This window comes from Suncus etruscus, chromosome 14 (assembly GCF_024139225.1).
Source record: "Suncus etruscus isolate mSunEtr1 chromosome 14, mSunEtr1.pri.cur, whole genome shotgun sequence".
NCBI classification, from domain to species: Eukaryota; Metazoa; Chordata; class Mammalia; order Eulipotyphla; family Soricidae; genus Suncus; species Suncus etruscus.
In genome coordinates, this window is record NC_064861.1 from 30,788 (window position 1) to 58,583 (window position 27,796).

The 27,796-nt window shown below is 34.2% G+C and overlaps 1 protein-coding gene across 1 annotated transcript in view; it reads right to left on the bottom strand.

The window, feature by feature from the left end:
- Positions 1–27,796, bottom strand: part of SPINK5 (serine peptidase inhibitor Kazal type 5) — a gene marked incomplete at its 3' end in the record, with an annotated part of 87,200 nt that overhangs the window by 27,802 nt on the left and 31,602 nt on the right. Inside the window, 10 exon segments of the mRNA XM_049786525.1 lie at positions 1,423–1,519; positions 3,590–3,717; positions 6,063–6,129; positions 6,951–7,078; positions 10,703–10,784; positions 16,341–16,468; positions 19,055–19,100; positions 23,186–23,304; positions 23,947–23,953; positions 25,109–25,236. Coding sequence (XP_049642482.1) covers positions 1,423–1,519; positions 3,590–3,717; positions 6,063–6,129; positions 6,951–7,078; positions 10,703–10,784; positions 16,341–16,468; positions 19,055–19,100; positions 23,186–23,304; positions 23,947–23,953; positions 25,109–25,236 — 930 coding nt within the window.

Consider the following 27,796-nt stretch of genomic DNA (forward strand, 5'->3'; position numbering starts at 1 on the left):
CATAAGTCAAGTACAATTGTGTTCTGCTCATACGTGACTTTTTTTTTTCTTGAAGTCAAGTTTAAGTCAGGGATCATTATTGACTCTACATTAAGGAATTATTCCTAGCAGTGCATGGGGAATCAAAAGGGATGCCAAAAATGGTATTGGGGTCAGCACTGACCCCCATGTGACTTTTTATAGAAAAAAAAATCCTGACCTCTGTTGTAGACAGAAGGGAGTAAAAATGCTACAATTAAGCACAGCATTGTGCCAAATGCCAAAACTACTCCTTGAACAATTAACGGAGTCAGGATCTTAATATGCAATCTATCATTTAAAAGAGAGAACTCAATAATTTGAAGAATAAAGAAGGAAAAACATAAAGACCAGAATTTATCAAAGTCAATTATTAGATCTATGTTAGATTAGAAGTCAGAAGATAGTCTTGACATCCCAAGAAACTAAGAAGAAAAATCAGAAACGTATATAGCTCAAAGTTACTGATATATATATATCAGTATTATATATATATATATATATATATATATATATATATATATATATATATATATAATTTGTGCAAGGTCCTAAATTGAGCCCCTAGAACTGCATGGGTCTCAAGACCTAAAAACCAGGCTCAATCATTGAACCATTAAGCACACATTTTAGAGCTGAGCACTGCTGAATTTGGCACCCACATACTTTAGTGCCAATTCATATTTTAAAATATACAAAGATGAGGGCCGGAGAGAAAGCACAGTGGTAGAACATTTGCCTTAGATGCAGAATGACAGTGGTTCAAATCTTGGCATTCCATATGGTCCCCTGAACCTGCCAGGAGCGATTTCTGAGTGTAGAGCTAGGAGTAATTCCTGAGTGCTGCTGGGTGTAATCCAAAAACCAAAAATAATAAAATAAAATAAAATAAAATAAAATAAATAAAATATACAAAGATGAGAAATAAATGGCTTTGAATTTGTATTAACAAGACCATAGACACTTTTCACCAACACTGAAATACCTCTCAGCTATTGGAAAATACCTGAAATGTTGTGAGAAGATGCTTAGTATGGATTAGGATCTGAGTTCAGTCTCAGAACATAACCAGTGTATACCTTAGCAAAACTGGGTCTGCCAGTATCATGGGAATAGCCCCACAGAACTGCCCTATGATTCACTCCCCCCCACCAAAAATGTCTCAGAAAAATTTAAAAATTGAATAATTTTATCCCTGAAATTATACTAGCAGATAAAATAAATTGAAGTACGGTGAGTCTAAAAATTGTTCATTTGAGTACAAAGGCCCCGTTTGAAAGAGGCTTCCAAGATTCTCTAAGGATATTTTGAATTTAATGAATGTGCCTTTACTACAGGCTGACCCCTAGACCAAACCACTAAAAAGGTTAAATCTATCCTGTGGAAATTCAAGGTTGCTCTTACCTTTGCCTTCCCTCCTCCACCACCATTGGAACTGTGCCCTGCAGCAATTCTCTTATCTTCCTCTTCTTTTCTCTTTTTTTCTTCACCTTCTTTCCTGCTAAAAATTGAAAAGGGAACAAAAGATTACAAGAGTTTAGTGTATTACTGAATTTCTCAGTTCATTATAAAATTAGATTTTTATAAAATATACTAGCATTTATTGAACCTTTACTGTGTTGTAAGCCCTATCTATAAAAATTAAAAATAATTACAAGCCCTTTAACTAAAAGATAAAAGAAGAAAATCAGCATACCATCTATCAGCTGTATTTTATATGAGGCTTTGTTTCTTTTGTAGTACAGAAATTTTTTAGTTTAGTGTAGTCCTTATTTGTTAAAGATTTGATTCTTAGTCTTTGCCCTTGGCATCATGTCTTGGAGTGTTCGCCTGTTTTTTTCCTTTTTTCTTGTACCATGGTTTACAACTGGTTATTAATAGGTTTTTATATATAAATTACTCAAGAACTACACTATCCACCATTTCTTGCTTCCCTCCACAATTGTCCCAGTATCCCTCCCCACAAATATTTTCAAAGCAAGAATTTGTAAAATGTAGGCAATTGTTCTCTAAGACTTTTGTGACTGTGGAAAATGGATGGTACAAGACCAGACAGTCGTATGCCCATTTGGTTGAAATAAAAAATGATCAGACTTGAATATGAAATTTAAAGTCAACAACAACAGAAGTGATACCCAATCTACATCAAGCTGTACATGGGGGGAACAGTTGCACTAGCATTACGAGGGGTAGAGGAGGGAGAGGTGGGAACAGGGGTGAAGGGAGGACAACACTTGTGGTGGGAATGCCCCTCATTCACTATTACTATGTGCCTTAAATGTCACTGTAAAAGATTTGTAATTCACTTTTCCCACAATAAAAAAATGAAGAAAAAGCTAGCAATGCCCCTCCAATAAAATAAAATACAGCTGACTAGTGGGAGAAAATATTTTCACTCAATACTTCAGATCGATGGTTGACATCTAGGTTATAAAAAGTACTCACAGGGCTGGAGCATTAGAGCAAGCGGTAGGATGTTTGCCTTGCACAAGCCTAACCTAGGATGGACTGCGGTTTGATCCCCTGGCGTCCCATATGGTCCCTCAAGCCAGGAACGATTTCTGAGCGCGTAGCCAGGAGTAACCACTGAGCATCACCTGGTGTAGCCCAAAAACAAAAAACAAAACCAAACAAAAAAACAAAAGTACTCACAAAGGCTAACAAAATAAAATATAAAACCCCCATTAAAATGGGGAGAGGAGGGGCTGGGCGGTGGCGCTAGAGGTAAGGTGCCTGCCTTGCCTGCGCTAGCCTTGGACGGACCGCGGTTCGATCCCCCGGCGTCCCATATGGTCCCCCAAGCCAGGAGCAACTTCTGAGCGCATAGCCAGGAGTAACCCCTGAGCATTACCGGGTGTGGCCCAAAAACAAACAAGCAAACAAACAAAAAAAATGGGGAGAGAAAATGTTTCTCAGACATTTCTCTGAGAAATACCAACAATGGCCAACAGGCATAGGTAAAAATGTTCATTATCACTTATTGGAAATCCAAATCAAGACAATGAAATATCATCTTACACCAGTGAGGATGGCACATATCAAAAATATTGTGAGCGACTTGTGTTGGCATGGATGTGGGGAAGAAAAGAACTCCCATCCATTGCAGGTGGGAATGCTGCCTGGTCCAATCCCTATAAAAAACTGTATGGAGGGTTATCAGCAAACTCAGAATAGAGCTGCTATATGACTCATCAATTCCACTTTTGAGGTATTTATCCACTGGACCCAAAAACATTCATCCAAAAAGATGTATGCATACAATTATTTATTGTAGCACTCAGAACAATAGTTAAGAGTTCGAATCAACCTAGATGTCCAACAACACATGAATGGATCATGAAGATGTGATACATATACATAATGGAATACTACATAGCTGTAAGGAATGACACAATCATGCAATTTGCTGAAACATGAACGGAACTGAAGATATTAGGATAAACCATGTAAGCCAGAAGAAGGATAAATACAGGATTTCTATTCACTGCAGAGTTAGAATTTTAAGACACTGTGATCTGTTGATAGAATCCAAGATAGTGGAGAAAGCTAATAACCAAGTCATTCTACTTACAAGACTTCTTTGCACATGGCACATTTGTTTCCATGGGTGTGGCCATCAGGACCACGCACAGGATCATTTTCTCTTGTGCAGAAAAGATCTCCATTTTGCAAAAGGCCCCGAAATTCACTACATGCATCCTAAAGGAAGAAAAAATGCAAGCATTTGGGTATTGTCTTGAAAATTACTTCATTGGATTTCAGTGATGCACTTCTTGGAAAGAAGAGAAAAATGACTTTGAATTAGATTAATATATTTAATTTCTATTATGCAAACCAGTTTAGAAGCAGATTTTGTTTTTATTTTTCCTTGAGACAGCCTCAAATCCAGACAGACTTATAAAAAGCCTTAGCAATAGATCCTGATGTCATAGATTTTTACTTTGGCTTTTATTATGTCCATATCTATTAGGTTTTATCAATTATAATAGAGATCATTGCATGTCATAAAACTAAAACCTTCTGTGATAAGATTTCAAAGTTCATCTTATCCAACTCTCCATACTGTATCTCAATTCCCTTTCTAAGATGCTTTTTACATAGCTTTCTAATTAAAAATAAACCTGCAGAAATAAGGAGGCCGTTATCTCCAGAACATTCGTTCTAAAACTTCACTAGATATTTCACATAAATTAGCCATAATGTTACTGTCACTTAGGAAAATTTTTTAATAAATCCTACTGGAATCATACACTTAGGGATGTAGTCCCACATCTAGCTGAGCTCTCATCCAAACAATATATATTCTCATGAGCTACAGTCTTTCTGTTTCAAATGTTTCCATCATTTCTTATTCTGGGTATTCCCTCTTTCCCAAATAAATTAAGAACTTGTTTCACATTTGGCTTGCTAAATAAGTACTAACATAAAGATGTTGCTAATTAAACCTCCTATATTCTAATAAAAGGTTCTAAATGAGGAAATCTTACTTTTCTGGGCCTCTGTTGCCTTATCTAAAAGAGAATATAACATATTACTGTATGATTTTTGAATCATAATGGGCAATATGCAATAAATATTACATATCTGTATTATTGTGATGCTAACATCAGATAATATATACATATATAATGTTATATCTTATATCTATTATATATTTTATGTTATGCAATAATATAAAACATACTCAGTAAACAGTAACTTCATGTTCCATAAAATTTTTGAGGAAGAAAATTAAATCATTTAACATTATGGAATGATTTACTTGTGGCAATTAAAATTGAATTTTTTTCCTGAAATTTAAAGTTTAGTATCAATGACGAGGACTCTAAGAGTCAATTTTACTCTACCTCTGCTTCAAGGTTCATTGCCAGATATCTTAATATGCTCATAATTTCTAAAAATCACAGAAAAACAAGTTTTATATATACATATTTTATATATATCAAAATGATATAAAAATTCAATATAGGAGATAGCATGGAGGTAAGGCCTTGCATGCTGAAGGTTTGCCTTGCATACAGAGGGATGGTGGTTCAAATCCCGGCATCACATATGGTCCCCCATGCCTCCCAGGAGCGATTTCTGAATGTAGGGCCAGAAGTAACCTCTGAGCGCTTCCAGATATGACCCCCCAATTAAATATAATATTAGATATTATTTTACAGGAAATAATGTTTCACATTTTGAGTAATGTTTTTATTTGAGTAATGTATTTACTACTCATATTTAATTGTCATAGAGCTGTCTCTTAAAATTCTCTGTGTAGGGGCTGGAGAGATAGCATGGAAGTAGGACCTTTGCCTTGAATGCAGAAGGCTGGTGGTTCGAATTCCAGCAACCTATATGGTCCCCAACTCTGCCAGGAGCAATTTCTGAGGGTAGAGCCAAGAGTAATCCCTGAGCGCTGCAGGGTGTGACCAAAAAACAAAAAAAATATATATATATAAAATTCTTTGTGTAGGGGCTGGAGCTGTGGCGCAGCAGTAGGGCCTTTGCCTTGCTCGTGGCTAGCCCAGGGCGAACCTGGGTTCGATCCCCAGCATCCCATATGGTCCCCTAAGCCAGGAGTGATTTTTGAGGGTATAGCCAGGAGTAACCCCTGAGCATCACTGGGCATGGCCCAAGAACAAAACAAACTAACAAACGAAAAAGATTATTGTCTCTACCTTTTAAGTCTTCATTGAGACTGGAGCATGAGTCTAGAGTAGATGAGGTGTTTACAAAACATGGTTCGTGGAAGAATATGACCTAACACCCACTTTAGAAAGTTTTATTGAAAGACAGCTGTGTCTTTTGTTTTCATAGAACCAAAAGCTGCTTTAGAACTATAATCTCTAGCATAATGCAGTAGTTGCTATCAGGACTGAGTGATCACTTAAAATATTTATTATTTGATTCTTTAATAAAAAATTGTCAACATGTGAGCTAACTGCGCTTCATATTCTCTCATACAAGTTTTAAGTAATAGTATGAATTACATTTACAAAAAACTAAAAATAAATCATATTCTTTAATGGTAGGATAACTGATCTTTAAAGTGTTACCTTTTCACTTTCTCTTTTAGTTTTTGCTCTGGATTCAGCTTCTTTTTTCCCCTTTGCTTCTTGCTGACTGTGAAAGGGAACAGGATAGGGAAGAATCATTTGTGGTATGTATTATGTATGATTAAGGGTCAGCCTAGAAATCTCAGACTTGACACCTGTGATCATTTAACTTGAAAATGGAAAGATAAACATTTCTCCATATTGTTCATGGTTTTAACATTGCTTAAAGAATAAGAAATACATGCCATAGAAAACCAGTAAATAACATGTCACTGCTTTACTTCTTTTAGAAAATAGATATCGTGTCTCTGTCCAGAAAATAATGATAATTAAAAACATTGATTTAAGGAGAGCCAGAGAAATAGAATAGTAGTTAGAGTGTTTGCCTTGCACACAGCTAACCGAGGTTTAGTCCTCGGCATCCCTCATGGTTCCCCGAGTCCTGCCAGGAAATCCTGAGTGCAGAACCAGGAGTAATCCCTGAGCATCGCTGGGTATGACCAAAAAAAACAAAAAGAAAAAGAAAAACACTGACTAAATGTTAACACATTTTACGTGGTTAACACACAATGGTGATGTGTTTGGTTATTCATGACAACATATATGATATATGTAGAGAATAGAAGTCAGTCTTGTGTGTTACTATTTCTAGAGGAGTCTGACACATGATCCTCCTTTGATGGTGATTCAAGCACATTTCAGAACACTGAGAAAATTACCAATAAATGTGCTACATATGTTTTATGGTAATATATTCCAAACCTAATGCAAATACAGCTTTTTTTTAATCATCAAGTTCCCAAACAAAGCCTTTAATATTACCTTTCTTACCACCCCTGGCTGTTATCTCCTACCCTCAGCATCAGCAGGGGCATTGGCTCTACTCACAAGAAGGCCGCACACATGGAGCAGGTATTGTCATGAGTTTTCCCATCTGGACCTTCAATTAGATCACTCTCTCGGGTACAGGCAAGTTGACCATTCCTGACATAATCGCGGTATTTACTGCACAACTCCTGCCAAATGAGGAAGGAGTTAAGAATCAGATTACTAAATATTAAAAAAATATATTATCACTTTGAAAAATACTTTATGACTCATGATGCAGAAGCTTTATATTAAACAAGGTGCCTTTCAGAAGTCCAGATCACACATTATTTGGAATATAATAGTGCTGCTGCTTCTCATTAGAGAAATTTCCATTCAATTCAAATGCTATTCTAAGTTAGACACTGTGGGAAATATAAAGAAAATGGATTTGTTGTACCTTTTCTAAAAGACTTTGTAGTAGACAGAATATGAACCACAACCTTCAAATGTACCTAAGTCCTGGACTTGTGACTATGACTGTATATGACAAAAATGGACACTGTAGGCATGATTCAGTTAAGTATCTTGAGGTAGCAAATTATATAAGATTATATTAATGTACTTAATAGTAATTCAAGGTTGTTCTTGAAAACTGGACGAAGAAGGCAAAAAAGGAGCATGAGAAGAAGGAAATACTAGAAAAAGAGCAGATATAAACTTCTATGATAAAGAAGAAAGAAATCCAAGAGTTAAGAAACATTAATGGCTTCTAAAAAAATAACTGGAAAAATCTCAAAGGCAATTTTTCCTTCCACAAATTTCAGAAATGTAGCCCCACCAGTCCTTTGATCTTAGTAAAATCAATATCTGACTTCTAAGTGTAAGAACAGTAAGATAATTTGTGTAATTTTTTTTTTTTTGGTTTTTGGGCCACACCCGGCTTTGCTCAGGGGTTATCATGGCTGTCTGCTCAGAAATAGCTCCTGGCAGGCATGGGGGACCATATGGACACCGGGATTCGAACCAACCACCTTTGGTCCTGGACAGGCTGCTTGCAAGGCAAACACCGCTGTGCTATCTCTCCGGGCCCCTAATTTGTGTAATTTTAAGGCACCAAACTGTGGTAATACGTTAAGGCAATGGTAACAATTTAATAGTTTTTATTTAAAGAAAATACAATAAAATAAAGCCAATGGCATAATTGAGAAATATATAAAAATTTCTGTTTTTAGATAATATAGTATATGTACATTTTACAAATGGATAAATATTTAGGAATTAGCTTATAGGATTTTATGATTTAAAAAGTATATTATAGCACGTTATGGGCTGGTTTGTATACCCCTAACCTGACTGCAATTCCCAGTACTCAATGTGGTTCTTTGATACCAGAAGTGATCTCTTGAACAATCAGGATTAAACCCTGAGTATCACTGGGTGTGGACCCAAACCATAATACATTTTAAAAATGTTAATGAAAACTTTAGAAATGGGTCGCAGCAATAGCGGGTAGGGTGTTTGCCTCGCATGTGGCCTACTGGGGTTTGATCTTCAGCATTCCATAAGGTTCACTGAGCCTGCCAGAAGAAATTTCTGAGTGTTGAACCAGAAATAACCCCTGACCAACCGCAGGTGTGGCCCAAAATTAAAAACAAATCAAAACAAAATTTAAAAGTAGCATGTTTTTGACAGGTAAGGAATGAATTTTGTTTTGTTTTGTTTTGTGTTTGGGCCACACCCGGCGATGCTCAGGGGTTACTCCTGGCTGTCTGCTCAGAAATAGCTCCTGGCAGGCATGGGGGACCATATGAGACACTGGGATTCGAACCAACCACCTTTGGTCCTGGATCGGCTGCTTGCAAGGCAAACACCACTGTGCTATCTCTCCGGGCCCAGGAATGAATTTTTATTGATGAGCATAAACAATATTGTAATAATGGTAAAATTCATGTATATTGTTAAGGACTTAACACATATGACACTTTGCTATCATACATGGCTGAGTTCCTTTGGATGTCCTAAAAGAATAAAAATGTATTATATTATACAGACATAAATTACATATAGTGATAGCTCAAATTTTATAAATGAGAAAACTAAGTAATAACATTCTTATAAATGAGAAAACTAAGTTACAAAGATTTCATCATTGTCATGTGTTAAGAATGCAAAGACAACATTTAAAGATTCTGTTAATTAGTTCTTCAAAATCTCATAGATAAAATGTGTCTAAAAACTAGTATTTGGGGCTAGATAGAAATCTCAAAGGATTTGAGCACATGCCTTGTATGTAAAGACCCTAATTCATTGGTTCCCAAGAACTGCTGGGTTAAACTTAATAGTACCCAATATTGGAATATAGCATCTTTAACTTAAACATTAAAACTTCAGACCTTGAACAGCAAGGCAAATTATTTTCAGTACTGCTACTGGATCTGTTCAGCACTCCTTTGGGAGGACTCCTTGCCTTAAGATCTAGTAGTTGTTGATATTAAGGTTTTTTTTTTATATTAATAATTTTTATTTTGACCAAAGTGGATTACAAATCATTCACAGTAGTATTTCAGGTACACAGTGACACTGAACCAGGGGAATTCCCAACACCAATGTTGTTCTCCCTCCACTCCTGTTCCCAGCTTGCATCCCATATTGCCCCTTCTTTGACCCCCAGGCTGCTAGGTCCCTTCTGTGTCTAGCCTGTAGTAGATTGAGTATCGATTCTGTTGTAGTTGGCTTTGGTTTTGGTGTTCAAGTCTGATCATTTTTTATTTCTACTCAATGTTCATATGACTGTTTGGTCTTGGTGCCCTCCATTATTTCCCACTCAATTTGTGAGGCAGAACAAGATGGTTCAAGTTATGTGGTTCTGTTTGAAAGTAAGGAAAAAAAAAAAAAAAGAAAAAAGAAAAAGGGGGCCAAAAATTCAAACAAGCTAAAAACGGGAGGAGTCCTTCTAGAGACTATAAATATCAGTTTAAGAAAATAAAAGGAAAAGAAAGAAAAACATAAAAATAATACAAGAAAAATCAACCCCCACAAACAAAACAAAAACAAACAAACGAAAGACCTGAAAAGCACCACAGCAATAAAGACAACAACCAAACACTAACCATGGTTCTGAAATAAAGACGAATTAAAGCACAGGGAAACGAAAAAAAAGGCAAAGAAAAAGAAAAAAACAAGCCAACAAACAAACAAACAAATAAAATAAAATAAAACAAGCAACAACATTTACAAAAAATTTTAATTTGTGCTATTTTTTTTTTTTTTGCATAGGCACAGTAAAAATTGGGGAGATTAGAAAGGGAATTCCCCTGGCTTAAGGGATACAGGGTTTTTTCTCCCTTGAAGTATACTGTCATGGGTATAACTACAGTCTCCGTACATGCTCTTTTGCTCTCCCTTAGGTCCTTTTGTTAAGTTTTTTTTTTAAATAAACACCCATATATATGTATATATATAGATGTATATATATGTATAGACAAAATATTGAAATATGTCTTGAATGGTTTTTACTTAATCAAGATAACCATAAGCATATACCTGTTTCTTGGAAATATATAATAATATGTAAAAATATAATTTTCAGACTAGTGGGTAAAGAGAGATTGACTGCCCCTAAAATGCATAAACAACTGGGTCAGATTTGGCATGCATAAATTAAATTATTACAGAAGGGATCTTGGTTTATAAGAGGATTCAAATATTTCTCAATTCACAATTGCTTAGGGTGCTGGGATTGCAGGTTGGGCTAGAGAAAAAACTCTAGGTGGGTTTCTTCTCACCTAGAGAAATAAACTTACATGGTACTGTCAGTCTAAAATACCTACCTGTACTTCTCTCTTAATTTTATCAGCCTCAACTTTCTCCCTTTCTTCCTTGCCATTGTTTTTATTCTTTTCTTCAAGTTTGCTGCAATAGATAAAAGATACATATAAAATATAATTTTTCATTTTTTTCTTTTGAAGTGTTGTTTCTCAAGCAGTGCAAAAAGTATGAAGTAGTCCAACAAAAATAAGAGACTTACAATCTTCTTTTTCTTGTTATTTAACCTGGAAATATCCATAGCATATATTCCATCTTATCTAAAAATTAGCATAGCTTTGAGATGTAAGAGAAAAGCCTGATTTTATTTATTTATTTATTTATTATTTTATATTTTTATTATCACTTTTAATTTTATTTTTTATTTTATTTTTAAAATAATATCTTTAAGCACCATGATTACAAATGTGATTGTAATTAGGTTTCAGTCATAAGAAAAAACACCCCCCTCGCCAGTGTAGCATTATCACCAGCAATGCCTCTCTTCATCCTCCTCTCCCACTTCCTGCCTGTATTGAGGCAGGCATTCTACTTCTCTCACTCATTAATATTGTCATGACAGGGGCAGGATTGATAGGACAGAGGTAGGGCATTTGCCTTGCACGTGGCTGACCCAGAATGGACCTGGATTTGATCCCCCAAGTCCCATATAGTCCCCTGAGTCAGGAGCGATTTCTCAGCGCATAGCCAGGAGTAACCCTGAGCATCACCAAGTGTGGCCCCCAAATCAAAATAATAATAATAATAATAATAATAATAATAATAATAATAACCATTGTCATAATAGTTGTTAGTGTAGTTACTTCTTTAACTGTACTCACCACTCTTTGTGGTGAGCTTCGTATCATGAGCTGGTCCTTCGAGCCCTCATCTTAATTGTCGCTGGGTATTATTACAATAATGACTCTAATTTTTCTTAAAAACCATAGATGAGAGATACTATTCTGTATCTATTTTTCTACCTCTGACTTATTTCACGCAGCACAATAGTTTCCATGTCTATCTACGTAAAGGAAAATTTCATGACTTAATCTCTCCTGACGGCTGTCCATTGTGTATATGTACCACAGTTTCTTTAGCTATTCATCTGTTGAAGGGTATCTTGGTTGTTTCCAGATTCTGGCAATTGTAAGTAGCGCTGCAATGAATATAGGTGTGAGGAAGGCATTTTTGTATTGTAAATTTGTGTTCCTAGGGTATATCTCTAGGAGTTGTCTACCCGGGAGTTCAATTTCCAGTTTTTTGAGGAATTTCTATATTGTATTCCATAAAGGCTGGATCAGGCAGCATTCTCACCAGCAGTGAATGAAAGTTACTTTCTCCCCACATCTCCACCAGCACTGATAGTTCTTGTTTTTTGTGATGTGTGGCAGTCTCTGTGGTGTGAGATGGTATCTCACTGTTTTGATTTGCATTCCCCTGAGGATAAGTGATGAAGAGCATTTTTTATGTGCCTTTTGGACATATGTATTTCTTTTTTGAGGAAGTTTCTGTTTATTTCTTCTCCCCATTTTTTGATGGTGTTAGAAGTTTTTTCCTTGTTAAATTCAGCCAGTACCTTGTATAACTTAGATATTAGCCCCTTATTCTACGAATATTGGGTGAATAGTTTCTCTCATTATGTGGGCTGCTTTTGTAACCTAGTCACTAATTCCTTTGAGGTGCAGAAGGTTCTCAGCATAATATAATCCCATATGTTTATCTCCACTTCCACTTGTTTGGAGAGTGCTATTTTCTCCTTGGAGATGTCATGGAGTGTTTTACCTCTGTGTTGTTCTATATATTCATTCGGATTTGACTTTTGTGCATGGTGTTAAATAGAGGTGTATTTGCTTTTTTGCATGTAGCTGACCAGATGTCCCAACACCACTTGTCAAAGAGGCTTTCCTTGCTCCATTTTTGCATTTCATGCCCCTTTATCAAAGATTAATTGATTGTATGTCTGGGGAACATTCTCTGAATATTCAAGTCTATTCTACTGATCTGAGGTTCTGTCTTTAATTTAATACCATGCTGTTTTTTTTGACTAGTGCCTTGCAATAAAATTTAAAGTTGGAGAGAGTAATGCCTCCTGTAAAACCTTTCCCAGGGGTTTCTCCAGCTATTCATGGGTGTTTATTGTTCCAAATAAATATCAGGAGTGTTTGATTTACTTCTTTGAGAATGTTATGGGTATCTTTAGAGGGATGGCATTAAAACTGTACAAGGCTTTGGGGGAGTATTGCCATTTTAATAATGTTAATCCTCCTAACCCAGGAGCAGGGTATGTGTCTCCATCTCCTTGTGTCCTCTTTTATTTTGAAGCAGTGTTTTGTAGTTTTCTTTCTATAGGTCCTTCACCTCTTTACTTTAGTTAAGTTGACTCCAAGGTATTTGAGATTGTGTGACACTAATGTGAATGGGAGATTGTTTTTTAATGTCTTTAATCCATTTGAACTTTACCTTTGTGCATGGGTTCACTTTTATGCAAGTGGCTAACCAGTTGGGCCAACACCACTTGTCAAAGAGGCTTTCCTTGTTCCATTTTTGCATTTCATGCCCCTTTATCAAAGATTAATTGATTGTATGTCTGGGGAACATTCTCTGAACACTCAAGTCTATTCTACTTATCTGAAAATCTGTCTTTATTTCAATATCATAATGTTGTAATAACTATTGCTTTGTAATACAATTTAAAATTGGGGAAAGTAATGCCTTTCCCAAAGGATCACTTCAGCAATTCTTTGGTGTTTATTATTTCAGATGAATTTCAGGAGTGTTTGATCCAATTCTTTGAAGAATGTCATGGGTATCTTTAGAGGGATTGCATTAAATCTATGCAAGTCTTTGGGGAGTATTGCCATTTTAATGATGATACTCCTGCCAATCTATGAGCAGGGTATGTGTATCCATTTCCTTATGTCTTCTTTTATTTCTTGAAGCAGAGTTTTTAAGTTTTCTATGTATAGGACCTTCACCTCTTTAGTTAAGTTGACTCCAAGATATTTGAGTTTGTGTGAACTAATGAGAATGGGGTTGTTTTTAATGACCATTTATTCTATATCATTATTGGTGTACAAAAAGGCCATTGATTTTTACATGCTAATTTTGTAGCCTGCCACTTTGCTATATGTATATACTGTTTCTAGAAATGTTTTGGTAGAATATTTGGGTTTTTCTAAATATAGTATCATGCCATCTTCAAACAGTAAAAGCTTGTTTTCTTCCTTTCAAATCTGTGTGCTCTTGATATCTTTTTCTTGCCTAATCACTATGGCAAGAACTTCTAGCACTGTGCTGAATAGGAGTGATGAGAGAGGGCAGCCTTGTTTTAGGCCAGATTTTAGATGAAAGGTTTCTAATTATATCTGCCATTGGCTTGTGGTAAATGGCCTTGGCTATATTGAGAAAAGTTTCTTCCATTTCAATCTTGATGACAGTTTTTTTTTTAATCAAGAATAGGTATTGGGCCTTATTAAATGCTTTCTCTGCATCTATTGATATGATCATATCATTTTTATTTTTTCTTGATATGATGTATATGTTGATTGATTTATGAATGTTAAACCATTCTTGTATTCCTGAAATAAAATCTCTTTGTCATGGTGTATTACCTTCTTGATGAAGTGCTGGATATTATTTGCAAGAATGTTGTTGTAGATCTATGCATCTGTGTTCATCAGGAATATTGGTCTGTAGTATATATTTGCAGAATATCTGTCTGGTTTTGATATCAGGTTGATAATGGCTTCATAAAAATTATTTGGGATTGTTCCTGTTTCTTCTATTTCATGAAAGAGCCTGAGATGAATTGGTAGTAGCGCCTCAAAAAAAAGTTTAAAATAATTTGGTAGTAAAGCCATTTGGGCCTGGGATTTTTTTTTTTGTGGAAGACTTTTTGATAACCATTTTAATTTCCTCAGTAGTAATGGGTCTATTTAGATATGCTAGATAAATCTGATTTAACAGTGGAAGAGTATAAAAGTCCAAGAATTTATCTATTTTTCCAGGTTCTCATGTTTTATGGCACAGTTTCTCGAAGTCTTCTTTGATTACCCTTTGAATCTGTGATGTATTTGAAGTGATTTCCCCCATTTTCATTTTTAATCCAGTTTATTACATTTCTCTCTCTTCTTTTCTTTGTGAGTTTTGCTAGTGGTTTATCAATCTTGTTAAATTTTTCAAAGAACCAACTTTAGCTTTCATTGATCTTTCAGATTGTTTTTGAATTTCCACTTCATTGATTTCTGCTCTAAGCTTTTTATTTCCTTCTCTCTGTTTTGTTGTTGTTGTTGACCATTTTCTAATTTTATAAGTACGTCTGTGGCCCATACATTCTGAGGCTTTGTGTCTTCATTGTCATTTGTTTCTAGGAATGTTTTGATTTTCTCTTTGATTTTACCTCTGACCCAGGTATTACCTTTTTTTCTTCTGTGTGTCTTTGTAGTTCACTTCTAATTTCAGTGCCTTGTGATCTGAGGAGGTAGTCTGTACAATTTCTATCCTCTTGACTTTATGGAGATACATTTTATAGGCCAGCACGTGATAAAAAAATAACCCATGTGCATTGGAGAAGAATGTGTATCCAGTTTTCTGGGGATGCAGTGCTATATATATATATGTATGTATATGCAGATACATATACATATATATATGAAAAGAGAGCTACTATATTTTTTCAGAGCTATTATATCCAGAGCTAGTATATTCTTGTTGGGTTTCAGTCTGGTTGACCTATCAAGTGGTGTCAAGGCAGTGTTGAGATATACCACTATTGTCTTGCTATTGATTGCTTTTTTCAGCTTTGTCAAAAATTGTATTCAATATTTTTCTGGTCCCTTACTGGGTGCACATATTTCCTTTACTTAAGGCCCAATCAGCAGAGATAATGGGCTTGAAGGTCTGAATCTCTTTTTAAAATATGGCATTTTAAAAAACATTAATTACAAAGCCTGCAGCCCAGGGTTTTATCTGCTACATTAAGAGACCCATAAAATATTTATTTAACTTGCATACATAATATTATTGAAAGAATAAATATAATACCTTCTATTCTTTTTTTTCAGAACACATTCATGTGTTACCCAAAGACCTTTGTCAAATTGACTTTCCCTCAACCAATATCTATATATAATAATTTAATTTTAAAATGTCAGAGGCAGGAAAGATAATTAAGACATAATCTCGGGGCCGGGCGGTGGCGCTCGAGGTAAGGTGCCTGCCTTACCTGCGCTAGCCTAGGAGACGGACCGCGGTTCGATCCCCCGGCGTCCCATATGGTCCCCCAAGCCAGGAGCGACTTCTGAGCGCATAGCCAGGAGTAACCCCTGAGCGTTACCGGGTGTGGCCCAAAAACCAAAAAAAAAAAAAAAAAAAAAAAAGACATAATCTCATTTACATCAATTTTCTGCTGTCAATTATAATGATGACTAACAAGGCTTAAAAGCATCTAAGATTTTGAATACAAGTATTTTTCTCATGGCAAGTAGGAGAGGTATTTGAGTAAAGAATAAAAAGTTATACATGAGTTAATGTCATTTACTGTCTTGTTCTTGTGCTTATAGAAATACCTGGCTTAAAACCAAAAATATATACATTTCTTAAGAGGTGAGACTGAGTGTTCAATGAAAAAGAGATTCAGGAGGCGATGAAGAAGGTACTCACAATACACTTGCACACATGGCACACTTATTTCCATGCTTTATGCCATCTGGACCAAGAACAGGGTCATTCTCCCTTGTGCACATGAGTGTTCCATTTCGTACGTGGCTGCGAAATTCACTGCAAAGTTCCTGACAAATGAAGACAATATTTTCTCAAAGCAGTTTTCTATGTGCACTTCAGCTTGATTTATCATGAATAATAAGATAAATGATAGGGTGAGAAGAAGAAAGATTATTACATTCAGCAGCAAATCAAAAGTTATGAACTAAGAACTGGTTAAATGTATTTCTGTTTATATTTATCATCATCAAACCAGAAGACTCTCCATGTCACCCTGACTTCGACATAGGATCTGTACAGAAATCAGGATATCTAACTACGGAAACCTGACAGCAACAATCTTCTGATTGTGAAGAGCTTTTACTGGGACCACAAAGAATGACTTTGGGGTTGAACAACCTAGTATTTCTGGAGCCTGGAGTTAGCCTTATGCCAGAATACTGGTAATACATGGGTAAGGTCTCCCAGTTTTTCCTTTCTATTTACCTCATACTTTGCTGTACCTATGATAAGAACAACTGCCCCCCACACCTTTTTATTGCATTTTTAAATCTCTTTTTTTTTTTTAAAAAGAGCTTACTAAGCCTTCTGCTATCGTATTAATGACTTTATTGGAGTTACAATAATTTTCAAAAATATACTTGCTACTGAACTTTTTCCTCTTTCTTTTTCCTTCTTTTACATTTTATAATTTTAGTTTTTATTTCTATTTTTAATAACTTTGCTTTCTATCATCTTAAAACAAATGTATTAAGATCAGTTATGTCAGCTATGTTATGCATTTTTCTTTAAAATGGGGACATTGGTGATGGATATGTTGCACTGGTGAAGCGGGGTGTTCTTTTTAGGACTGAAACCTAACTACAATCATGTTTGTAAACAAGGCACTTAAATAAAAATAATATAAAAATTAAAAAATTAAAAACATCAAAAAATTAAAAAATGTCTTTGAGGTTTTTATAATCTAAATACAGAAGACTGACAAAATTTGTAAAATCTAGTATAAGATATATATCTGTTAAATATCAAAGACTCTAAGAGCTATGAAAGCCAAAACTTTTAGTATTTTAGGTTAGGGACTCTTCCTGAATAAAATAATTATATTGCTGTTATCATGAGAGAAGAATTCCCCCCCACCATCTCTACATGGATGAACCAAGGAGCTTGATTCTCAGTGAAAAAAAAAAAAAGAAAATACTAAATTATCCCACATGTACAATCTTGTAAAAAATCCCAAATTAGAATAAAAGAATTGAGAATGATGTCTAGTAGAAATGGGAGTGAGGAAGGAAAAGTCAGGAACATCTGGTAAAAGAGTACAACTTCTACTTTTAAGATGAGTGGTTTTGAGATTTAATAAAATTATACCTGTGTATTTGGAAATTGCTAAGTAAAATTTAAATAATCTCACTGCACAGAAAAAATGGCTATTGTATAATTTGTCATTTTGTTACTATGGTAATAATTATTTTGGAATATAGTGTAACAAATATCTATGTGGCGTACTTTAAATTTATATTATGGTATGTTTCAATTTAAATAATATCTAGATAGAGTTAGGAGAAAATTAATATGTTGGACAAAAATATAACAACGCTGTTTCTAATGATTAAAAAGAACAGTATTAGAAAAGAAAAAAAGCTGCTGAGCAGGTGCATCATTTAAAGCTAAAGCATTTGATACTTTATATTATTACCTTAATACCATTTAATTTCTCTATTTATGGCATTGAAGTTAATTAGGAAAACATTTATGCTAATAATATCTCTAGAATAACAATTTAACTTGTGCCAAACATATCCCATATTGACAGGCTGATATTTTTGCAATTATTTTTAGGAAAATAAAATAAATGAAAATAAATTTTATATATAGTTATTATATGAGAAGTACCAGAATCTATTGAGTTAGTATATTAGAAATAACTAGAAAGCTAGGACGAAGTGGTAGGGCAGGGTGTAAGGCGTCTGCCTTGCACGTGCTAGCCCAGGACAGATTGCGGTTCTATCCCCCAGCATCCCATATGGTCCACCAAGCCAGGGGTGATTTCTGAGCATATAGCCAGGAGTAACCCCTGAGCATTACCAGTTGTGGCCCCACAAAAAAAAAAAATAGAAAAAAGAAAGAAAAGAAAAGAAGGAAAAAGAAAGGAAAAGAAATAACTAGAAAGCCAAAAATTTGCATAATAATGTTAATCAAGAGAGATAATATTAGTATATCCTCATTATTTAGTTGGTGATAAAGATAAAATGTGGTATTATATGTATATATGTTATAATAATACATATACATATAATAATATGTATTATCTTATTATTTGTATTTTATGAATTAAACTAATTTCAGTTTTGTATTCTATTTGTAACAGAGATATAAATATGTCAGTGATATTATTTAATTCAAAAGTTGATTTTGTCATTCTATGCCTGATATCAGAAATCCAACAAGAGTAAAATAAGGGAGAACCTTATACATAGTAAGTTAACACTCATATTTGTGAAGTAAACATAAAAATTTAAACAGCAAAATTCTTACTATTAAGATGATATTTTCACATTAAAACTTTCCTTTATTTCTAGCAACTAAGTCAAACAGGAAAATATTTATGCTAGAAAAATGTCAGAATGTGGCTATCATCATGTGATGAAAATTACCTCTGCTGCTTTTCTTTTAGCAATTGATCTTTTTCTTTCTTGTAGACTAGAAGAAATGGGTGAAAATGGAAGAAAAAAAAAGGATCTTAATTCAGTAAGATTAACATTCAGTAAGTAACATTCATTGACTGATCATTTTATTAGTTTTACTTTTCTCAAGTAACTATACTTTGTAGTTTTACTGGAAAATAAAATTCTATAGCTCATCTCAGTTCATGAGCACTGACTCAAGAAAAAGTATCTTGTTTAATGAGTATACCTACTTAAACTGTCAGTAATTTGAGTACAATAAAAATAATTTGCTGGTTCTTTTGCATCCTCAATTACAATATGATGGTAATATTTAGCTTCTGTAAGGCACTGCCATATGGTGGTTAAAAGAAAAGAAAGTATTCTCCATTCAGTTTGTCTGAAGAACATGAGTTTGGCGTGGGAGAGTGGGCCAACACCAGCATTGCCCTGCATTTACTCCTGGCTCTTTCTTCAGAAATCCTTGTAGTTCTGCTCCTCTAGGTATTAAACCAGGATCAGCCAATTGCAAAGCAAGTGTCTTACTCCCTATACTATCTTTTCTATCTTAATTTTTTCATATATTTCTCATCTTTAAATGGGGAAAGATTAGGATTATAAGGATACTTTTTGCATAGGACTGTTACAAACATTAAAAAATACCGTATGTGTAGACCAATTAGATCAACTATCTAGTACATAATAAAACTATTGATAAAAGTTATTGCAGTGACTGCTATCATCAAAATTGCAATCATAATTGAAAATAGATCTCCAAAATAGGTCAAAAGTATGGCTTGGCTCAGAGGTGGAACAAGTGCCTCATATGTATAAGGGCCTGGATGATATCCTAGGCACCAAAATTAATAGGTGTGTGATGTAAATGACATGAAAGTGATTATTGAAAGCAAATTAGATAAAATGCCATTTGAAATTGAATTCAGTGGGCTAGACCTATTGAATAATAGCATCTATGATACAAAACATTAAATTGTATTAAATAGAAAAATGTATTTGTGAATTTATTTCTTGATCAAATTAAAAATTTAAATTTTGAAAATATTGTTTGCATATGTTATAAATTGTGCACAAATTGTCTATGAAAGAAAAATAATTTTTCAGATTCAATTGTCTTTGCTGACAAACCCATAATATAAGTGATAAAATCAGAGATAACTATTGAAATAAGATAACTTACTGTTGATAGGAGAAACTGAAATTGTGAGATTCCATATTTTGTGAGAAAATTGATCTAAGTTTAAACATATGTTTAAATTAACACAAATATTTGCAAAGCAATATTTGGGTATCACAGCAGGTAGGGTGTTTGACTTGCATGGTGGCCAAACAAGGTTCCGTTAGAGAGCATTGAACACCAGAATTGCAGCCTGACACAGCACAGCGCATGACAGGCAGGACAATCACTTGTTCTGCTCGATAATCCTCCTTCTTGGGGGAATGGTATCTTTTGAATGTTTAAATGGGGATATAAGACTGTATCCTTTCTGCGGGAATTCAAGGGCAAGATAGCGGCCTTTCAAGGTCTCCTCTCAGAATATCTGTTAGCAGCAAAATTGATATCTAGATCAGATCTCGGACAATGAGGACCCTAGATTGTCACAAGGTTGGCACCTTTTTTCCTCTGACAAGCTCTCTTTGCTATTTGTCACTTTTGAACTAATGCATCTGTGTGCAACATGAGATTCTTGTGTTGCTAAGCCTATGGAATCCTTTATAAACTCTGTGCTTCCTCATTTCGGGGTCCACAGACCAGCCTGCGTCATCGGGAGACTGTAGACTGTAGGAATTGTTGGCGCTCAGGTAATAAATCCAATTTGCTTTTGCATTACCAATTAGCAATCTCTCTCTCTGGGTTTTGGGGTGGTGGGCAACTGGGACTCTTAACTCACTTTCCTGCCTTTCCTTCTCCTCCGGCTCTCTATATCTCTAAATCTCTTTTCATTGGAGCAATCTGAATATTCCCTCAGACATAGGACCGCTGACTAAAAGCCTCTAGGGCGGTGACCATGAAGTCTCCCATGGAAGGATGAGGGGGATCACGAGCAGGTTTCCCCCAGATAAAGACCTGTCCCCCACAGAAGAAAATTAGTGCAAGGTGTTAGGCACACATTGGTTAAAGCAAAACACAACCCCAAAATTATTTGGCAGACTGCTTCTACCTTTGCTCTTAAATCTCTCCTCCTGTGACCTCTCAAACCCATTGTCTGTATTTCCAATGCTGATATTTATGTTCTTCTTTTCAATAAATATGGATTTTTTTCAAATTATGATAAACCATTCTTATGAGTGGCATAAAGAAAAAATAGAAAATCTCTTAGCACATTTATCTTTTCATATTATGCTCATTTTAACTTTTATTATGCAGATTCCTTGATTGTCATCTTGACTTTCACTTACTAAATGTTTCACTGCTTCTAAGGTCAATCCCATGGACAAATGGATTATGTTAAATGGTTTTCTATCAGACTAAATCACTTTCAGAGACTTTGGGCATATATAAAAATAGAAGCATCCTTTGAAACAAAGGTCAAAAGACATGGAGTACCTTTTTAGTACTCTTGTTTAGGAAGACAGATATATTATTTTGTTATTGAAATCATGCATAAACAAATCAACATTTTGAAGTAGTTTTTTCCTACTTTAAGTACCAGATCGAGATGTAATTTTTATAATCTCCCAATAGCCGCAATGCATCTCTGCTTATTAACTAGTTTTATTATATAAAATATATATTTTCTTTGATTTTGGAGGCCACACCTGTCTGTGTTCAGAACTTACTCCTGACTCAGGAATTTCTCCTGGTAGGTCCATGGCAGGCCATATGAGGATCTTGGAATCAAACCTAGATTAGTAACTGCAAGAAAGGCTATCATCTTACCCTTGGCACTATTACTATCTCTGGCTCCGAATTTAGATATTTTAATACTGTAACTCTTCCATTGCCACATATACCAAATCTTAACAAGTCAGAAATGAGTTATTAACAATCTTTTTTTTTTTTTTTTTTTTTTTTTGGTTTTGGGCCACACCCGACGGTGCTCAGGGGTGACTCCTGGCTGTCTGCTCAGAAATAGCTCCTGGCAGGCACGGGGGACCATATGGGACACCGGGATTTGAACCAACCACCTTTGGTCCTGGATCGGCTGCTTGCAAGGCAAATGCCGCTGTGCTATCTCTTCGGGCCGTTATTAACAATCTTAAAGCACATGGAAGATGAGCCAAAACTAGAATAGAAATGCCTCAAGGCAGACAGTGGTTTTAAGAAAGCACACTAATTGTTTAACAAAGCACACTAATTCTCCCAGAAAGAAAAAAAAAGACCAAGAGTAGTTTTGAATGTTCAGAATCTGATTACAATTAATCCAGTTCTTTTCTTGAAAGTGCATAATCTGAACCATAATGTATACCATAGTTTTTAAATCTCATTGTAAACACATTGCTTACATTTACTTTCATTATATAAAAAGGCAAACTGCAGGGTAGATGGAAAAGAGACAATGATTTGCATATACTAATACCTAAGTCAGCCTACATTTGCTTTGTATAATAGAATTATTTGGTATATCAGTTAATTGATATTTGAACCCTCTACAGCTTCAACTGACCACTGATTCTATAGTTAAATACTAAATCTGAGTTCAGCACGAAAAACACTAATGCAGCTCCAAATTTAAAGTTTTCAGCTCTAACCTGATAAAAATCATATTCTATAATATTTGCTTATAATTTTATAAAGGTTTTCAGTAATTTTATCAGCAGCTATTGTTTTAATTTATTAATTTTTCCATTAGACTAACATATAATAAATCCCTGATAAAATTGAAGTGACTATAACTAATAGAGTAAATTTGTATGTATGGTCATAGCAGTGAGGGATATATTTATATTTGTACAAACTGGAATGTGTCAGAATGTACCATTGCTAAGAGAATGCATAACAGGGAAACCAGATATTTAGTACAAAAAGACTCAGGCTTTGTTACTAATTACATCACTAACATTCCCAGTACAATTTACTTTCCTTTTTTCAAGTCATAATTATTATAGCTATAAAAACAGGCTTTATTATAGTTTTCTATATGGTTTTCCTCCTATACTTACAAGAAATCTCGACACATATAACACAAGTTGCCAAACAATCTCCCATCTGGACCACGCACAGGGTCTCTTTCTTTCGTACAATGTTCATGATTCTCATAGTCAGCACAGAGGTCCTTGAACTTTGGAAATAAGATAATTTATAGCTGTTGACTCTGTAAATTTACTTAAATTTATAAATTTTATAATCTTTATAAAAGATATTTTAAAAGATTCATTAAGGATAATAAAACTCCAAGAATTTAGGGCCATTTAAAAGTGTTGTAATATTTTACTCTTAGTCATATTCCTCCATTTACCTATTTAATAACTTAAGAGGGTATAAATATAATATAATTTAAATATTTTATCAGTCAAATGGAAAAGATAACTAATTTCAATGTTAAAAGTTAAAGGATATAACTGATCTTGAGTAAGTTTTTATACACACAAAGGAAAGAACAGTATGTGGTAGGTCAGTGATGGGCTTTTGTTTGAGTTTTTCTTGAAGATGTGTCCATAAAAATAAGGTTTAGAAAGGATCAAAAAGCATTTTGAAGATAGTAATATATTCTTAGAAAGTGAGAAAATGGACATTTCTGGTAGAAAAAGGCATAATAATTTGAAAAATATTGTCCATTCAATGGTGTAGAAGATTTCAACAAAACTAACAAAACTAATGAAAATTTAACAAATGAAGAGAGGCATGAAAATGTAGTAACTAAATATTTGGAAATAAAAGTATATGTAAGGTTCACTTAAGAATTAAAAATAAAAATACTTACTGTAAAACTAGAATAAAAAGGAATAAGGCAATTGAAATGAATTCTAGTCAATAAGAATTTCATGAAGGCAGAAGGTGGTATAATGGAGAGATACATTTTATGAAACTGATCTATATAATTCAAAATACAGGAAAACTCTCTGTAAAGATTGTATTACATAAGGTTTCTTCAGGTAGTATAAAGGTCTAACTATTCTATAGAATGTCAATATAGGTTCTTCAAATAAAGAATTATCAGTGTTTTTGGTTTATGGACATACCTCCTACATAACTGAAAATACTATGGGTGATTAATAGGAACTTAAAGATTGAGAATGATGTTAACTAGGAAAAGATATGCCAGGAAGAATGATGCAAATACATCAATGCAAAAAAATGAAAATTTATTTACATCTAAACTAAGAGAGTGAAAACAGATAAATGGTTAGTTCATATGACTAGTTCGCAGATGTTTAAAAGGTAGAACATCATATTATTTTGAAGATACATATTAAACTTTTATATTTGCATTGCTTTTAATAAAAAGCTGACTCAAAATGACCCATTGCCATATATTTGAAGAATACATATCAACTTTTAAATTAGAAGACAGTATTTTTACATATAATCTTTGTTTTAAAAAGTAGAATACATTTTTCTAATCTGTACTTAATTAACTTACATAGCTGTAAATATTATAGTGCACCATTATTTTTCAATGTTATAAATTTATTACTATATATTTTTTCCATAAAATCTACCATTGATGGAAAGAAATGAACCATTATTGGTAATGCATTCTAGAATACCATGCACACACATACCACAAATTATACAAGTCATTAAACAAATCCTTACGTTGGTTTTTCTTCTACCATCAACTGCTCTCAGAGATTTCTTCCTTTTTTCTCTGAAAAAATTTTTTTGGCTAGAGGAAAAGGGGAAAGAAACAGATAACTATAGATGTTTCAAATTGCAACATTAAAATAGAGTTATAGAGAGATAGGTGGAAAAATTAGGAAGGCTTCCAGAGGCCTAGTAGAAATCAACTTTAAGTCCCTTTTTAAATTGGAATAAACTAAAATTATCAATAAAGGTCTCCCTCAATACTGTTCTCACTTATTATCCCACTCCACCTCTTTCTACTTGTAGTGTCACTATGAGCAAAACTTATCTGTACTCACAAAACTTCAGCACACAGGGCACATTTGTTGCCATGCATCCTGCCATCAGGGCCACGGATTGGTTCACTCTCCCGTGTACAGAACAGTTTTCCATTTCTCACCTGATTTTCATATTCTTTGCAAAGAGCCTTTAAAAATAGAAATAATTATACTGAGTGCCTTTTTGTAATCTAATCAAGAATTTATAGTCAGAGAACATCATATTTAAATGATATTTATAAAGTGCACAATAATGTGAATGAATTTGGTTAGTGGGGACACTTAGTAAAGGGGAAAGACTCTAAAATAAGAATAAGATTAAAGAAGTATTTCCTAAAAGTAATTCCTTATTACTTCTAAATCTATGAAATTTTCACTTAAATAAGATTGAGCTTCAACAAAAGCTAAATAAAACGTAGTAGCCAAGATCTCTTTCCTATGTTACCAGTGAGAAAGATGGAATCTGTGAAGCTTAATATTTGAAAGTCTCTTGATCTTGATTTGTATCAAGTAGAATCATGCTTTACTTCTGCATGCTTCCCTTTTGGGTAATTTTTATTTACTTTGTTAATAATTTACTTTGTTATTGATAATTCATATAAATTTGTAGGTGTAAATCTCAGACAGAGTGATGCTAAATTTCCTTCATTTGGCACCTTAAATAAACAGGTCTTCAAGATTGAAATTCTGGGGTAGGGAGATTGAACAGGGGTTACTGGCTTGTCTTGCTCTAGATGTACTAGAAAAGGCACAATAAAAACTAGTTTGATCCCCCAGTGAAGCAGTAATCCCCTCAGTAATCTCTGAGCACTACCAAGAGTGATACCTGAGCGCAAAACCAGGAGTAAGCTAAGCACCACTAGGGTATGACCCAAACAAAATTTAAGAAGAGGCACAAAAAACTAAGGCGGATATATTTTTAGATAGCCTAAAATATGAATATATATCAAAATTTATATAAAAATTATATAAAAATCCAAGAGAGATTCATATCTAGATTCCCTGACACTTTGATTTGTGTTCAAAACCTTCAGTTTATCTCTAGATTTTGAAAGTTCTATTATTTGATGTGATCTAAATTTTTTTTTTGCTGCTGCCACTGCAGACGGCAAGTCCTGATGAGGTCTAAATTTAAATAAATAAAATATAGTTAGGTATTATACCATGCATCATTTTTATTATATTATTGGATTATATAAAGACCCATATTTTCAATATATTTATGTTTTTATATAGTAATAAATACCAAATGTTTGGTTAATTTGGGTTTTTTTTTTTGGGGGGGGGGAGGCATTTGAGTCACACCTGGAGATGCTCAGGGTTTACTTCTGGCTTTGAGCTCAGAAATCACTCTGACAGGTAGGGGCCAGATGGGATGCCAAAATTGGAACCAAGGGCTGTCCTGTGTTGGCCACTTGCAAGGCAAACACCCTACTGCTGTGCTATCGCTCTGGCCCCAAATTTGGGAATTTTTAATCTATCAACTCATCTTATGACGGTTTGTTACTATAATAGCATTTATTATACTACTTTAGTGTGCTGTTTTTGATAAAATGTTTATTCAGCCTTTTTTTTTTCTTTTTTACAACTGAATAGCCCTCATCTGCCCCCTTACTCAGGCAAACATGAGCATCAAGAATGAATTTAGTGTCAGAAAACCTGAATGGCTAGACTGTCTCTAACTCTCTTGGAGACTAAAAATAACATTTTCTTGTTTTACATTATAACCTTATTACATTAAAATACATAAAAATAGGGGGATGGAGCAATAGCACAGGGGGAGGTAATTTGCCTTGCACGTGGCCAAGCTGGGCTGGACCCGGTTTGGTTCCTGGCATCCCACATGATCCCCTGAGCCTGCTAAGGAGCTATTTCTGAGCGCAAAGCCAAGAGAGACCCCTGAGTGCCTAAATAAATGTTTAAAAATACATAAAAATAACCTTATTTTACATAATGTTTTGGGAATTGATGATATTTAGGACTTTCTTGGTTGAATATTCTCTGGTATTTTAAATTCTTACATTTTATTGGAGTACTTTAAAAGAAAATGCTAAATAAAAAGATGTTTGTTCAGTAAGAACAATGGGTGTGCTGCAAACTCTCTGAGTATAAAAATCTAGGAATACAAACACAGACATCAGTCATCTGATGATCATAGCATTGTAATAAAATTAGGACTCAATGATTCTCATAAAAGAAACAATGATAATTTCAGTTTATAAGTTGTGATTCATCCAAAGAAATTCTGATGAAATAGTCTTGTGGGCAATCCACTGATAGCCTAATTATTAATTAGACATTGAGCCATCACGCTTAAGTCAGTCCTCCTATTCAACATAACCAGGTCAATAATCCCACAAAAACAATTATCCCAGCTACAGGAGAAAAGAACTGATGAAAGACAAGGGGAAAGAACTCTGTTTATTGCGAAAAGAAAATGTCACAAGATGACCTGTTTTGTTTTAATAATATTTTACTTTTAATACTTTTAATGGTAATAACATTTAATTATAGCATCCTAGAAGTTTCAGGTATGCCTAATCATAAAGGAACATCTGCACTTTGAATAAAAGGAGCCAACTGCACAGTGAAATATAGAATTAACCTTTAAATTTAAATGGTGACATTAATACAATATATACAAGTATCAGCATTTCAGACTGAAACTTAACAGCTACCACAAAACTATTTTTCATCAATTAAAAATTA